Source organism: Ixodes scapularis, unplaced genomic scaffold (genome assembly GCF_016920785.2).
Source record: "Ixodes scapularis isolate PalLabHiFi unplaced genomic scaffold, ASM1692078v2 PGA_scaffold0__279_contigs__length_252992795, whole genome shotgun sequence".
NCBI lineage: Eukaryota > Metazoa > Arthropoda > Arachnida > Ixodida > Ixodidae > Ixodes > Ixodes scapularis.
Window position 1 is genome coordinate 210763727 of NW_024609835.1, and position 15426 is coordinate 210779152.

General features: G+C 45.8%; 1 protein-coding gene across 1 annotated transcript in view; it reads right to left on the reverse strand.

Annotated features, from left to right (window-relative positions):
• The window catches only part of LOC8028325 (glycine receptor subunit alpha-2), a 410983-nt gene that overhangs the window by 90349 nt on the left and 305208 nt on the right, over positions 1-15426 (reverse strand). The window contains exon 4 of the mRNA XM_042290809.1: positions 8162-8385. Coding sequence (XP_042146743.1) covers positions 8162-8385 — 224 coding nt within the window. The remainder of the gene's footprint in view (positions 1-8161; positions 8386-15426) is intronic.

Consider the following 15426-nt stretch of genomic DNA (forward strand, 5'->3'; position numbering starts at 1 on the left):
CCGAAACGCAGCGTTTCACCGCTGCTGCAAGATGCTGCGGCGAGACCCGAGGACCTGAAAGTGTGTTTCGGGTCCTCGCCACGGCAGAAGCTGTGCGCGGAAGTCCAGGTTCCCTGAGAAATGGCCCTTAGGTGCTCTGTGCTACCAGATCTTCGTGCTCCAAATCTGCGACCGGGCACTCTATGGCTCTGTCGTCGAACTGCGGCCTGCCAGGCTTTTTGAGTATAGAGGTGGCTATGGTAGAACCCACGCAATGATACGCGAGGGTTCTACCACAGCCTAGATAAATGCCTTCGCAACTCTTTTAAAAAAATGCAGCAATTTCAATGAGTGCTGAGTGACAAAATCATAAGGCATTCCACTGATGGTGGATGACCAGCCAAGCTGTTTACACACGACAAGGACCCGCCCCGAGAAGCCGGAGGTAAATAGACACGCGCGGCGGGACCGCCACCCCGGGAGATCGGAAGGAAAGAAAACTAGGCACGCAAGCGCTTGGAACGGCGACAACGAGAGGGCGGTGTGAGCCTAGACATGGACGACGCGGGTCGCACAGCGGCAACCGTTTGAGAATCTTTTATCATCTCCCTGAGAGTCTACTGATCTTAAAAATTGTGCCTATTGATATCTATACTCTGTTTCATACTTAGCGTGCAACGCTGTGAAAGCTACTGGCGCGAGCGCGTGGCTTCATTTATGGTTTTGTTTGCTCGAGAACGAGTGCAAATGATCAACGAGATCAAGCCCCACGCTCGCGCCAGCAGCTTTGACAGCGTTGCACGCTAAGTATGAAACAGAGTATAATCTGCTGAATAGACATATTGTAAAATTACCCAGGCATAACAGAAAATGCAGGGAATGGTGTTCCAGGCGCCGCACGTGCCGGTGTCTGCAGCAGTAACTGTTCTAAAAAAACAAGCCTAAAACAATAGGCATCTTGCACGCGCGTTCTTCAAAGCTTTGCTTTGGTTACTTGCTTCGAATCTTTTACACGCGGAAAACGTGCGCGTGCGGCGGTGCAAGCATAAACCTTTTAATAACTGATCACGAAAAATCCACAGAACCCTAGCCATACACAGCTTTGGTGTAATACGCACGTAGCTCTCAAGTATTGAGCAGCGCTCCAGGCAAGCAAAACATAACACTCGTGGCTCGCGTTTCAAAGATGCGTCATTGCGCTTCCATCTACAGTGTCTTATATTCCTTTCCATTATAAGTGCCAGCGTAGCAGAGGCTACGAGAGCGAGCTCCGAGCATCTAATGTTCCCGCCAACCACGCGCGCTCGTGCACTACGTGCATCGTTCAGGGGAACACGCTTTTGCAAGTAGCTTCGGCCGCGCTATCACGTAAAGGGAAACATATGTGCTCACGGAAGCTATGAAAGAAAGCAGCACAAAATTTAAATCTGAAGGGAATGTTTAATGGGACGCTGAGGCCGCGATCTTCATAATTATTTTTTACAGTGGAGTTGTTAAGGGCTAGCTTCCGCAGTATCGTGCCCGTCCTCTAATGACCTATGACACAGAACTCTGGACAGCTACCGCCACCTATGAACAACGGCGGCAACCAGACAACCGAACTGCCGGTTGTCTAGTTGCTGCCGCCGCTTTTAGATGGCGGCCACCTTTTGAGCCTTCCCACTCTGACTTGCCGATTTGCGGCCGGTCATTACTTCATTCCCACCTTAGTACGGCTTCGCTGGTTGTTGTATTCTCACTTATTCTTTCATTGCAACATCTTTGCCACATCTATAATTCTCGGCCACTAGATGCCACTTCGTCTTTCTCTCCTTCTCAAGCTGGGTCCTTGCGCCCTGAATGAACATCATTGGCGTGATGACGGTTGTTCAGTCACGACGTCCCTGCCGTTGTCCCTCGCTGGGACACGACATCCTTTTGGCGACGAGGATGCTTGACGGTCCCTGCTAGCCTCCAAGTTCGTCGGGGGACTGCGCGTCCTCGCCTACCTTGGTCCGCCGATCTGCGATCCTGCCGCAGCTCAATTCTGGACTCAGCACAGTTAGGCCTTACCGCAGCGTTCGGACATAGACCTCGCTCCGAGAACGTTGACGCAGCCTCCTGCTAGATCGGACCAGGACGTCAGATTGCCGCAAGCTGATCCGCTCTTACCCGAAGATGGCTTTTTCGAACTTCGCGCCACCAAAGCAATTTCTGGATGCGCCTGGACGACCTCCGGTACTTTGGGACGAATGGTACAAGCGGTTCCAGCGCTACATGGATGCAGCTGGTGCTGTCGAGTTTCCTGCCGTTCGCCGTCAATCCATCCTCATTCACAACTTGGGTGATGAAGGTCAACGTATCTATGATGCCGTCATAGTGAGTCGTCTTGTACCACCCGCTACCGCTACGCTTCCGCCATCAACGGGGCCAGCTGTAAACGCGGCTGGAGAAGCTACGACGTCAAGTCAGTCTGTCCATGTGGAAAGTCCCTCTCATGACTGCTACGTAAAAACGGTCGCAGCCTTAGCCAACCATTTCTCTCCAAACACGAGCGCTATTGTAGAGCGATATCGGTTTCGCTGCCGCTATCAACAAGCCAACGAGTCGCTCGCAGAGTATATCGCGGCTTTACGCCAATTGACGACCACATGCGATTTTGGAACCCGCGTTGGAGAAGACCTTCGCGAGCAGCTCATAGCGGGAATATCCTTGACTTCTCTTCGCGAACGACTGCTCTACGACAAAGCCTTAACGTTCGAGCGCGCCGTCGACGTCGCTCTTTACCTAGAGAAGGCCGCACAAGAAGCAAGCGCGATGCGATCACAGCCATATGCCGACGAGCCTTCAATAGCATGCGAGGTCAATGCAGAACGTCGTAGACCCTCCCATCGACAGCAGCGAGGTAACAAAGGATGTTCTTCCTCGCGCCAGGTGTCATGGCGTCCGCCTACGTCGGAACGACTGACTACCTCCCATGCACCGCAACATGACCAGCCTCTGTCTCGTCGAGCCTCAAATTTAAATCTCTCCCGGACGTCCACTCATGACCAATCAGGGTCAGTACCACGTAATAACCGGGAGTTGGTCCAGTACAAGAGGCTCACATCCGGGCCTTGGGCACCTAGGTCGCACCAGGAGACCTTGCCAGAATGCCGAAACTGTGGTTTGCACAAATGTCTAACCACAGCAGCCTGCCCAGCAAAAAATGCCACGTGCTATGGGTGCGGTAAGCGCGGACATTACGCGCGAGTCTGCAGGAGCTCCAACCGTCGACAGAACTCCGTTCATATCCAAGAGATATTTTCCGACGACGACGAAGACGATTATGGAGTTGTGGTGAACGTTACTCCTGGTGGTCGTCGATCGGCCATTTACATAGACGTCATCGTCTTCCATCATGCTGTCAACTTTCTCGTGGACACCGGATCGTCCGTTTCCATCGTTTCGGACGCTGTTTTCAAGAGCCTCAAGGAGAAAAGGACCATCGAGCTTTTCTCACCACCAACGGCTCTCCTGAACTATTCACATGAGAAAATAACAGTCCTGGGAGCATTTTACGCAGATGTCTCCTACCAGGAAAAGACGGCGCTTATATTATTTTATGTTACAAACATCGGCACGTCTCTCTTGGGTCTTGATGCTATACAAGCCCTAGATCTTCGCACCCTAGGGACAGCGTTGCGCTGTCTTCACACTCAGGTCAAAGGCCTAGATTCCTCATCGGGGCAAGATTCATTGACCAACGAAGTACCGGATGGTGCCGGGGTAGCACACAGCCCTCCAGAAAAATTCCAGCAACGGCCGTCGTCGTGGGAGGATCGTCTACGTGCTGCTGTAGGGGAACCAAGTTCCGCATCACGGCTGTCTCCGAAGAGTGGTCCTCCTCATATCGGAGATCGACAAGTTGCTGCTGGAATAGCGACACCTGAAACACCTACAGTGGGACGCCTTCCAAAATCACTGAGTGCTGACTACAAGCATCTTTTTGTTTCCGAGCTTGGTCACGCCGAAGGCTATGTACGCAAGGTAAAAGTCCGTCTCTCTGTTACACCAGTACAATGCAAATTGCGACGTTTTCCGTTTACGGTTCGCAAGCAAGTTTCAGACGAGCGTAAGCGCCTTGAAGCAAATGACGTGATTGAACGTATTGACGCGTCTGAATGGGTGTCGCCAATCGTCGTAGTCCAGAAGAAGGATGGAAAAATTAGGATGTGTGTAGATCTCAGGAAGCGAAACAAGGCAGTTGTTATTGACAGCTTTCCTCTACCGCACACAGAGGAGCTGCTTAATTTCCTGGTTGGTGCAACCCACTTCTCAAAACTAGATCTGGCTTTTGCATACCATCAGGTAGAACTACACCCAAATAGCAGAGACCTGACAGCCTTTGTAACACATGAAGGCCTGTTCCGATTTAAGAGAGTATGTTTTGGCCTGGCCTCTGCTCCAGCCACATTCCAACAAATGATGTCTAGGATTTTACATGGCTGTGAAGGTGTGCTATTCTACATACACGACATCATTGTCTTTGGCAGATCCAGCGAGGAGCATCTTGCTAACCTCCGAGCCGTTCTTCAGCGTATCTCCAGTGCGGGGCTACGCTTGAATGACAAGTGCGTCTTTGATGTCAGAGAACTCTCTTTCTTGGGTCACCAAGTTAGCAGCCAGGGAATCGCTCCTCTCAAACAAAAAGTAGACACCATCAACCAGACACCAGTGCCAAGGGACATTAGCCAGCTCAGGTCATTCCTGGGACTGGTGGAATACTATTCCAGATTTATTCCCAGACTTGCGACCGAAGTGGAACCACTTCACCGGTTCCTGCGCAAAGACGTTCCATTCATTTGGGACCCCGAGGCCAGCGAAAGTTTTAAACGGTTGAAATTTCTCTTGTCGTCCAGACAAGTGCTTCGGATGTTCGACCCCGCCCTGCCGATAATCGTCGCAACAGATGCCTCCGCATATGGGCTTGGGGCTGTCCTCCAGCAACGAGCGGGGAAACAAGTCCATACTGTTGCTTTTGCCTCTCGTACGCTCACTCCAGCAGAACGAAAGTATTCTGTTGGGGAAAAAGAAGCCCTGGCATGTTTCTGGGCATGTGAGCGATGGCATAACTACCTATGGGGTTGCCACTTTACATTACGTACCGACCACCAGGCACTGATTGCCCTTCTGTCAACACGCGGTACAGGACATTGTCCGCTGCGCATCACGCGATGGTCCTCACGTCTGCTGATGTATCACTTCACGGTTGAGTATCAGCGAGGCTCTGACAACCGTGTGGCGGATGCTCTGTCACGATTGCCAGTAGCTGACACGGAAGGTGGGACATCATTTGAAGAGCAGATCGTGTCGTTCGTCACTCCTTGCGTGACAAAAGAACAGCTGCAGCAAGCCACGACAGATGACGTCATCCTAAGTCAAGTGATGGATTATGTAGTTTCATCCTGGCCTTCGCAGAAGTTTTTGTCCAACGACATTGTTCCTTTTTTTCATGTTCGTGACGAACTCTCAGTTGTAGATGACATGCTGATGAGAGGAGAAAATGTTGTAATTCCTACGAAACTGAGAAATACACTGATTGAGATTGCTCACGAAGGCCATCCAGGAATCGTCAGGACCAAGTGTCGGCTCCGAGACCTCTACTGGTGGCCTGCCATGGATCGTCAAACCGAAAGTGTGATCAGAAGCTGCCCGGTGTGCCAAGCGACAGACAAGCCTGCCAAAGGTTCACCAACACCCTTACAGCCAGTTCAACTTCCGGAGCGGCCATGGGCCAAAGTCGCCATCGACATTGTCGGCCCATTTGAACGAGCAGAGCCAGCATGCCGGTACGCCATCACTCTTGTTGATTTTTTTTCTAAATAGCCAGAGGTTCAGTTTTGCCACGACGTGACAACCTCTCGAGTGAAGACATTTCTGTCATCAGTCTTCGCTCGGGAAGGTTATCCAGGTTGTCTCGTGTCAGACAACGGGACACAGTTCACGTCCTTACAGTTTAACGACTTCCTAAAAGACCGAGGCATAAACCACGTCTACGCGTCGGTGTACTATCCGCAAGCCAATGAGCTCGTCGAAAGGTTCAATCGAGTACTGAAGAACTTCATTCAGCTCGCTGCCGCTGAGAAGCGTAGGTTACAAGAAGCAGTCACCGACTACCTAGGGGTGTACCGGTGTACCCCACATGCCACAACAGGCCTGTCGCCAGCGCTCCTCCTCCACGGAAGGAAACCGAAGACGCGTCTCCATATCCTGGGTCTGTCACCTCGGGAATTTCTTCGCAACCCAGTAAAGGAGATGAAACGTCTACGAGAACGAGTGTGCCATCGGCAACAGTCAAGCAAGAAATACACTGACCAGCGACGAGGAGCCAAACGACCGACATTTGTTGTTGGTCAATTCGTTACCGGCTTCCAAAGAAAACGCGCTACGATAAATCCAAGTTCAGCGAGCCGTTGAAAAAAGTGGAACCAGTTGGACGTTGGACATTCCGCCTAGATGACGGAAGAGCCTGGAACGCATCCAAGTTGACCGCTGCCGTTCCACCCGAGAAACAGTCGACGCCCTCAAACACGTTTCAGTATCAGCCATCAGGAAGCCTGACAGTTCACTGGGTTCCTGAATCACCTCCTGTCGCAGATGACAGTCAGGTTCCTGCCCAGTGTACGCCATTAGGCGTTGTTGCACGGGATCCACCGGTCCAGCCTAATGGTGATCAGGACACTTCCGATCGAAGATCCACCGGTAACAGGACTGTGCAGGGGAACAAAGGTGCAGCGGCTGCATCTAACACCGTCGCAACAGCGCCAGCAAACGAGGCTGTTAGACGCTCTAGACGTGAGCGGCGGAAACCTGTGAGGTTCGGAGATGCTGTGTGAATGTTAGGCATGTTAATGTTTTATGTCACTATGTGCGATTATGTATTGCTATTGGTCACTCGCGTATCCAATAGATTCTTAGAACCGGGCCCGGAATTTATTTTTGATAGTATGATTTACAAATGCCTAATGTTTATAACGTTTCGTATCTTTTGTTCGTGGCAATTTTTGTACAAAGCTTGTAGTTACTCCGTGTATATTATTATGTACAAACCGTGCTGATTCCTATTGTGGTGATTGTACATTTATTTATTCTTGTCTATCGTACTTTGTATATTGCATTGAGTCCTATGTAATTTGTGTTGCATTTGTTTTGTGTCTACTTCTTTCTTTTTTCCTCTTTCTCTTTCTCTTCTTTTCTTAACCGGGGGGGGGGGGGGGGGGGAATGTTGTATTCTCACTTTTTCTTTCATTGCAACATCTTTGCCACATCTATAATTCTCGGCCACTAGATGCCACTTCGTCTTTCTTTCCTTCTCGAGCTGGGTCCTTGCACCCTGAATAAACATCACTGGCCTGATGACGGTTGTTCAGTCACGACGTCCCTGCCGTTGTCCCTCGCTGGGACACGACACTGGTCTTTCTTCTTCACCAGAGTAAAAAGGCTAAATTTTTTTTTTTTAATTTTGTTATTTTTTTTTGGGCGTGTTGTTATTGCGCATATACAGATGCTTCTTTTTGAACGTGGCACGTGCAAAACCTAACTTTACAGCGCCGCGTGGATGGTGCAGCCAGCATACCATGGTCGCGTCTTGTTGAAGCACTCGCGCCCCCTGCCCCGGAGCGACGGCTCTACAAGGCGTTCGGAACTCTTCACGTCCTGCCTGCGTCTTTAAAGTCGTCAGTTACCATAGCAATACCTCAGTGCATAAAAATAAAATTAAAAAAAGCTCCCAAAGATCTGGACCTGGATGCGTCCCTCTCGTCTCCTCTTCAAACCTCTCGTCTCCTCTTCAATGAAAAGGTTGTAGTCGTCCCCACGATCGTTATTAACACGTTTACAATGATATCGACGCAGGCATGCACCGCAATTAAGATACTGTAGGTTCTAATAAAATGGATCAGAGCACAAAGGACGGATGTCCTTCTTGGCAGCCATCTTGGCACCTTTCCGCGGAGCGCTGTCAGATACATCATTCCCTTGTGGCGTCATTCCTCAGTATTTCCTTTTATCTTTTCTAAATTGCGTCTTGCTTGTTTGTTGGTCTTTATCTGTTCTTTTATTGTTTGTAATATGTGCGCACTAATAAGGCCTAGAGCTGTTTGTGGGCAAATTAAGCAGAATAAATAAATAGATAAATAAAATCGATACGAGGGGGCGCTACCTGAGCATGTACAGGATGTCCCCCGAAGGGCTGATCCGCACCAGGACGTTGGGCACTGTCACGTACTGGAACTCGGCGTGCTTGGCGTTGGCGAAAAACACCTCGGGCTTCCAGATCCTTTGCACCAGCTTCGGGTCGTTCAAGTCCAGCGGACCGGTGATGCCGCTTTGCTCGAAGCGGTCGTCGTGCCACCGCTGGCGCAGGTACAGGTCCACCTCGTAATCCTGAAATGAATGCCGTCATTCGACTGCGATCTACAATTTGCCGAACTTGTTTTCTCCCACTGTACTCTGCCGATATGTAGTCCGCGAGGACGTAGGACTTGTCTTTTTTTCACGTATATTTTCTTTGTTTGAAATTCATTTCAATAGCAAGCTCATTACGAATGGGGAATCTCTTGCCTAATATTGGCATAAATATTCCTATAGAAGCTACGCGTCACACGGAGGAAATATTAGTACCGCTCTAATAGCTGTCCAGCACTCCATTTATTGAAACTCTAGGATAATTAGGTTTTAAATTTGTTCTGTATAAATACCTTCAACTTATGAAATATAAACATATTGTTTAAATTAGAAATTTAGTGGGTGTAATTCAAAATCACTGAAGTTGTCAATTTTAGAAACCGTAGCAGCGTATGCTTCATTTTCTGTAGGAAAAAAGTACTTTCAATGTTGATAGACCCGCACGTTATACTTGTTTATTATAAGCCGCGTTTGGATCAGCCGTATTTACATGTGTAGGACAAACGGAAAATTTCAAAGACCAACACGTTTTGTAAAATTTAGCGATCTAATGGCCTTCAATGACACTAAGCAAGGTACTATTTAAAATTACAAGTTTATATTCACTAATCTAAATTAGTCACGCCAAATCACTTTAGGTCTTAGTTATCCGAAACGCGATGCACATCAATGTGTATACCTTTCGGCAGTGAAGAATGTGGGATCAAGTTTTTTTTTTTTGTGAAATGGAATTTTAGTAGGAACATTTTCTCTGGTGCTGCGTGAAACACATTGTATCATGTTCCCGTATTATATATCGTTTTTGTTTTGCCATTTACAGACGATTTATTGGTACGAGACAAGTGACAACTTGCATCGTTGCCTTCTCAACCACCTCACACTTGCTGCAGGTATCTTTAAAAAAAACGGTAACATAACTTTGTTATTTTGAAAAAGTACCTTGAAGTTAAATAAGGACTATGTAGGACATAAGAATTGAAAAGAAAATATTTTTGATGTCATTCGTCAAGAGGTTTTTCTGTTCGGGTCTACCTGATTATGCACCAGACTAAACTGCCCCTCAGTATGAACCCTGAAAGCGTATTCCTACATCACTAGAATGTTAGACTTCTAAACAATATGTGTTATTTTTAAGTGGGCACCACAATTAACAGTTCTGAATAAGTAATTTTGCTCGCATGGACCTTTCCAAGAAAGACCAAGAGGCCGGTGCCATTTTGAGCGTTCGTGCGTATGGCGCGTGCTTTGCTCGCTTTCCGAAGCGACGGACACGCACGTGCTGGGTTGTGAAGATCGCACGCTGTACTCTGAGTTTGTAAACGTTGGAAAGGTCTATAAACGACGGGCGAAACGCGAAAGTTACCTCGACACAATTTAAGAGAAGGGTAAAGGTAGCTATGCCCGATATAACTTATCATTTCCGATTCTGGTACCCCCAGTGACGCGCATCGTTGCCGTAGATGCAATTACGCGGTGACATGACTATCAAACTAATTACACTCACGTTTAGCAGGAGTCGCAAAACCGTAGCGCCGAATAGCACGTTTTTTCTGGTCGTGCCACTATGCGGGTTGAAGCCGACACAACTGTAATATTTGACAGCTTAAGAAGCGCAACGCGTGATGAGTCAAAATAATTTTATTGTCGGTCAGCCGTCAATGAGACTGCGGTGTGAGTAGGTTAGAAAATCGTTAAGCGAACGAGAAAGAAAGACGCGTGAGTTTATTAAACTACGCCCTCTGTTTCTTAAGTTGGCAGTGAGTTCCATCAATGCGCAGGTGTCCAATTTCTCAGGGCGACAGTCACCTCGGGTGGTACAAGGATGATAAGTAAATAAGGATTTGCCTAGGTGTTGTAAAAACGCAGGATGTTTTTATCAGGTAATCGTCTAGTATAGGCGAATGTTCCTCCCTTTACAAAGAGAAGAATGGGGAGTAATTTATATATTTTGTTTTCCAAACTTAAAATAAAGACATACCGCCACATGCGCACGCGAGGAAAACAAACGAAAATGGAACAGTGTCAGGACGCCTCTTTACCGAGACTATGTCATCAGAGGGATTATAAGAAATAGATTGCGTGTTTACTCCTGTGTGGAGCATGTCTCCAATTTCTCTGAGCCAATAATTCTGAAAAGCAGGGAAACCTGACAAAACACACAGTACGACAAAGCGAAATATGTGTGCCGGATAGGGTGACCAATAGTCAAGAAGTGGTTTTATTTTGTGCCCAGGAACGGCCTGGCAGCTTTGAGAAAATTATGATAATAATGATCACTAATCAAGAATCGAGAATCAGCTCTATTTTCTATCCGGCAACGACCTTTCGGTCTTGGTATTAGCACACCGAATAAAGCCTACAAAAATGTTTATAGTGAACGTACGGAATAGGACAAATTCACACCGCAATGACGAAAAAAAAATTAAAACACTCGTTCACAATGATGCCAGCTGCACATTGCAGACACGGTCATTGAATAGAAATGTTGGTGAGGAAACGCCGACAATTCTCCCCATAAAACCATAGAAAGGTTGAAAATAATAATAATAATAATAATATTAATAATAATAAAAAGCATAATCATCAGCATCATCTATACTTGCGAGGAGGAGGGGTTGTGCGTGGTTCACAAGGATAGGCAGAAAGGCAAAGGCCCGTGCGCGTGAGCTTCTGCTAGCCATCCACCCTGAGCAAATGAACGAAGGAATAACCAATATGTGATGAAGAAATATACAGAAGGAAGATGAAAATGATATGTTCCGTGTTCTACTTATCCCTCCGTGTTCTACAGGACAAAACTAATAACATTTCAGGGCGTACGTGGGAGATGAGGAGTCCGCACATTCACCATGGAAAATGGATTTCACTGGCTTCCGTCAGCACATCGCCCTCGGAAAGAGGTACGCGGTTGCGATCGCCGGCAAACTATAATTGTCGTAGTATAGACATTGACAGATTAAACACTGGGCTGTGAAAAGTTTTGCGCGTCTGATATCTCTTCACGCAAAAAAGACAAAAAAGTAGAATTAAAGAGCAAAAGGAATGAAGATAGCAAGTACGTCCGGCGTTTTTTAAATGGTCATAAAGTATTTAAGTTCTTGGATTAAAAAAAGAAACAAAGAAGATTTTTACAAACAAGATTGAATTCTAGGTATCTTCCAAGGTCACTTGCCCAAAATTGTCTCGGAACGCGAAAATTAAAAAAAAAACAACTAATAATCACATTGGTAGAACGAGGAGGGTGATCACCATAGCAGTTTAATATTAACGAACTACAGGTCTCAAAGAGGCATCCCTATATATTTTGCCACTGGTACTGCATTCCCAGTGGTGTGCGATATAGCTCGCAATCCTTGTTGGGTGCACTGATGAAAGGTCAGCTACTAGACCCGGACAACTTTAGGAACGCGGAACGAGGTGGCTCCTGATAATCTTATATCTTACTTAAGTGCCAGGCCACTTTGGAGCAGACTGTTACTGGCACTTCTAATAATGCAGATCGTTTCTACTTCATGCTTTCACGTATGCATTTTATATATCTTTGAAATGTTTTCTTCTATCCATGATTTTTTTCTTGTGCAGTCGACATCGCGTTTGTGATATATACGCAACTAGATTAATGAAAGTATCTCGCCAATCCCAATTAGCGTCAACGAGAAGTGTCCCGGTTCCAGTTAATATTTTAAAAATCGCTTGGTCTTTTGGGGATACGGGCTCTAGAAAAAGCGTGGAAAAGTGAACTCCTGTAGACACGATTACATTTGGTAGTAAAGCGAGCTCCTCGTAAATGGGCCGGTCTATTGAAGTAACCCCAAATTATATCTTACAACAAGAGAGGCCCCAGTTGTATAAGAATGCATTCACATCTTTGTTAGCGAACCTTTGTTAGCGAACCATCGGAGGATGGTTCACGCATAAATTCAGAGAGGTAAAGCCCGCGTCAGAGGGAGAAAAGTCGTAATATTCGCGATTGCAGTAGGACGGGCTCGCAAATAAATAATAAATCTTAAAATTGTGTTGGTCCGCTCAATGCACACGACTAAAAGTTAGTTGTTAGAACGCAATCTTTAGGCAGCTGTCTTCCATCAAACGAAGTTATGGGAGCAATTTGTCGAACCATAACTACTTGTAAAAAATAAAAAAAATAATATTTTAAATCTGCGGGCTCAACATAATTTAGGTTTTCTTGGCGGGTTAAATTTGAAAGTCATCTCGAGTTACGCCAGAACGCGGGGGTATTAAGCCCGGTATTGCGCCGGAACTCTTGAAAGGCGTGCCGTAATTTAGTGTAGCGCCGCGCTGCTAGTTTTGGGCGGTAGCAAAAACAAATAAGACTAAGCCATATTGCATTTATTTTGCTCGGACTAACAGCGTCCTGAGGGGTCTTCAATCTTTAAAGAAAAGTTCAAAGGAAACAGGATCTCGACAAACAAGGAAGCACCGAACTAGCTGGCGCAGGTTCAAAACGAGTCATGTTGTTCTGCCCTTATACGCGAGCCGGTAAGCTCAAGCCCAAAGGATTAGAAAAAAAAGTACTTTCTACTGGTATTCATTTAATACGCTTAATCCCGTTATTTATCGTTAAAGGGTCTTGACTTACTTTCCAGGCAAGGCAAGGGATAGGCTTGCAACCGTAGCAGCCTTTACTATTTGCCAAGTTACGCCAAAAGTGTGTCGGAAAATTTACGCTAGCTTCATACTAGTGTAAATTTAACTAGAGCTAGACAATTTACACGAACTTGAAACTCCGTGGTACACTAATGGGTTGATCTATATTTGATTTATATGTATGTCTGTTGCCCATGCTGCCTGTATGCAAAGTGGGTGGGGCTGATGTGTGCGCGGTTATAGCAAACCACACTTTTTATGAATTGCAACAAAATGGTGAGTTGGGCCAGTTGGTTCATAATGGAAAAAGACAAGCGCCGAAAGACCTTGTCCTGGTCTTTCGGCGCTTGTCTTTTTCACACTTTTTATGGTATGGTAGCCTGACACACTCTTTGTCACCCAGTTTGCGTCAGCACGATCAAGACAGTGTACTTTTTTTTTACTTTACAAACCAAGTGTTAGCTGCTCCTCGCACCTGCTCTGATTAACTCGGTCGGTATAGTATCCGGCTGGGAATTAGTTGGTCTCAAGTTCAATTGCGTGTTTTGATAATTTCCCCTATGGGCCTAAACCGTGTGTTTTTGTTGTGAAAGATACTTTTCTAAAGAAACAAAACCGTGGAAGCTACAGAAATCTGGTCAGCGGAAGTGAGTTATACAGCTAGGCGGAGATAATGTTCAAGAGAGAATTAAATTAAGAGATGAGTAATTAACAAAAAAAAAAATACATATTTCCTTTCTAAAAAATACATTTTAGGGCACGTGTTTATATTGAAGAAATGAAGGCAATCAGTGTTGTACTCTAAAAAACGTTTGTGCGTCTACTTTCACGCACAACACTTGGAGAGCCAATCACCGCAACTCAGCGGATGAAAATGCCGAAACATATGTTTAAACTAAGAAAAACGCAGTCTGAGTTGTGACATTAAGCAATGCAAAACGTCACGCTTGCATTGCTTAATGTCACAGCTCAGACTGCGGTTTTTGCTCTAAACATATGTTTCGGCATTCTCATTCGCTGAGCTGCTTCCGTAAGTTGCGGTGATTGGGTCTCCGAGTGTATTGCGGGAAAGCAGACTCACGGGCTTTTTTTATAGTGTGAAGGGCAGCCCACTTTTTAAAAATCGTGGCTCGAGCACGCAATTCGAGTTATTAATTGTGAATGTTTGTTCTGCTAATCTGTCGAAATCGAACTCAAACACGCGATGGTTGTCGGAAGAGGTCAACCCTCGTTTGACGCGGTTGGGTCACGCGGTTGGCAGTGACATCGCGCACAAAGCTACTACTGGTCGCGGCCGCTAAGGTGGCTTAGTTTGCCAGCTACGCAGTACCGACTGCAATCAGGTCCGGCGCACTGCGACGCAAAATAGTGTCACAAATGCCGTCATTAACTCATGGCCCTCCGACTTCAAACGAAGTTGTCCTTTCGGAGGGCAGCGCGCGTTTGTTTTCGGTGTCGACAAATTTCCAGGACGAAATTTGACAATGAACAACAGCAACTGCGTGATCGACCACGGATTCTTTAAAAAAAAAAACATTGAGCTGTCCTTCAACGTTGATTGCCTCAATTTACTCAATATATGAATGTGCCATAAAGCATTTATTTGAAACAAAAAGTATTTAGTATATTTTTGTTAATTAACCATCTTTTAGTTGCATTTTCTCTTGAACATAATGACCGCCTGGCCGTATAAATCATATGCACACACCGCATATGTGTAGCTTTTACCTTTTTTATTGGCAAACCAAAAACAAACAACTTTATAATCATTATAACCTTAACCCACGCGTAACAGCTGAGTGTGACAGGCGGCTGGGGATTCAACTGACGGTGGGAAAGCGTTAAATTGAAAGGCATGTGTAGAAAAAATAACTTGAAACCCTATTGAAAATTCTCATTTGTATGAGAAATTTCTTTTGTCCAATAAACACATATGAATCATACAAGATATATAAGAACATATAAGAACCGTATAAGAACCATATAAGAAATATATAAGAACTATATAAGGTATATGAGAACATACAAGCATCATATAGGAAACTAGTGGGGAAGTTTCTTATAAGTTTCTTATGAGGTTCCTATATATCTTATATAATTCCTATATAGTTCTCATATAATTCTTATATGGTTTTTATATGTTCTTATATATCTTGTATGATTCATATGTGTTTGTTGGACAAAAGAAATTTCTCATACAAATGATTTTCTTTACTAGGGAATGCAAAATGTAAACTTGCTTTGCAAGCAATTCGGGTGCACGTGTTTCCATATGCCACTTTTTTTTCCATCCTGAGATTTATCCCTTAGCAAGTATTAATGCTTGCTGAGGAGGATTAGTTTCACCCGGATAGCTGAGTTGCGAAAACTCCAACGTTTAGAGCACCTCTACCTCTCTTCGAAATACCCGGG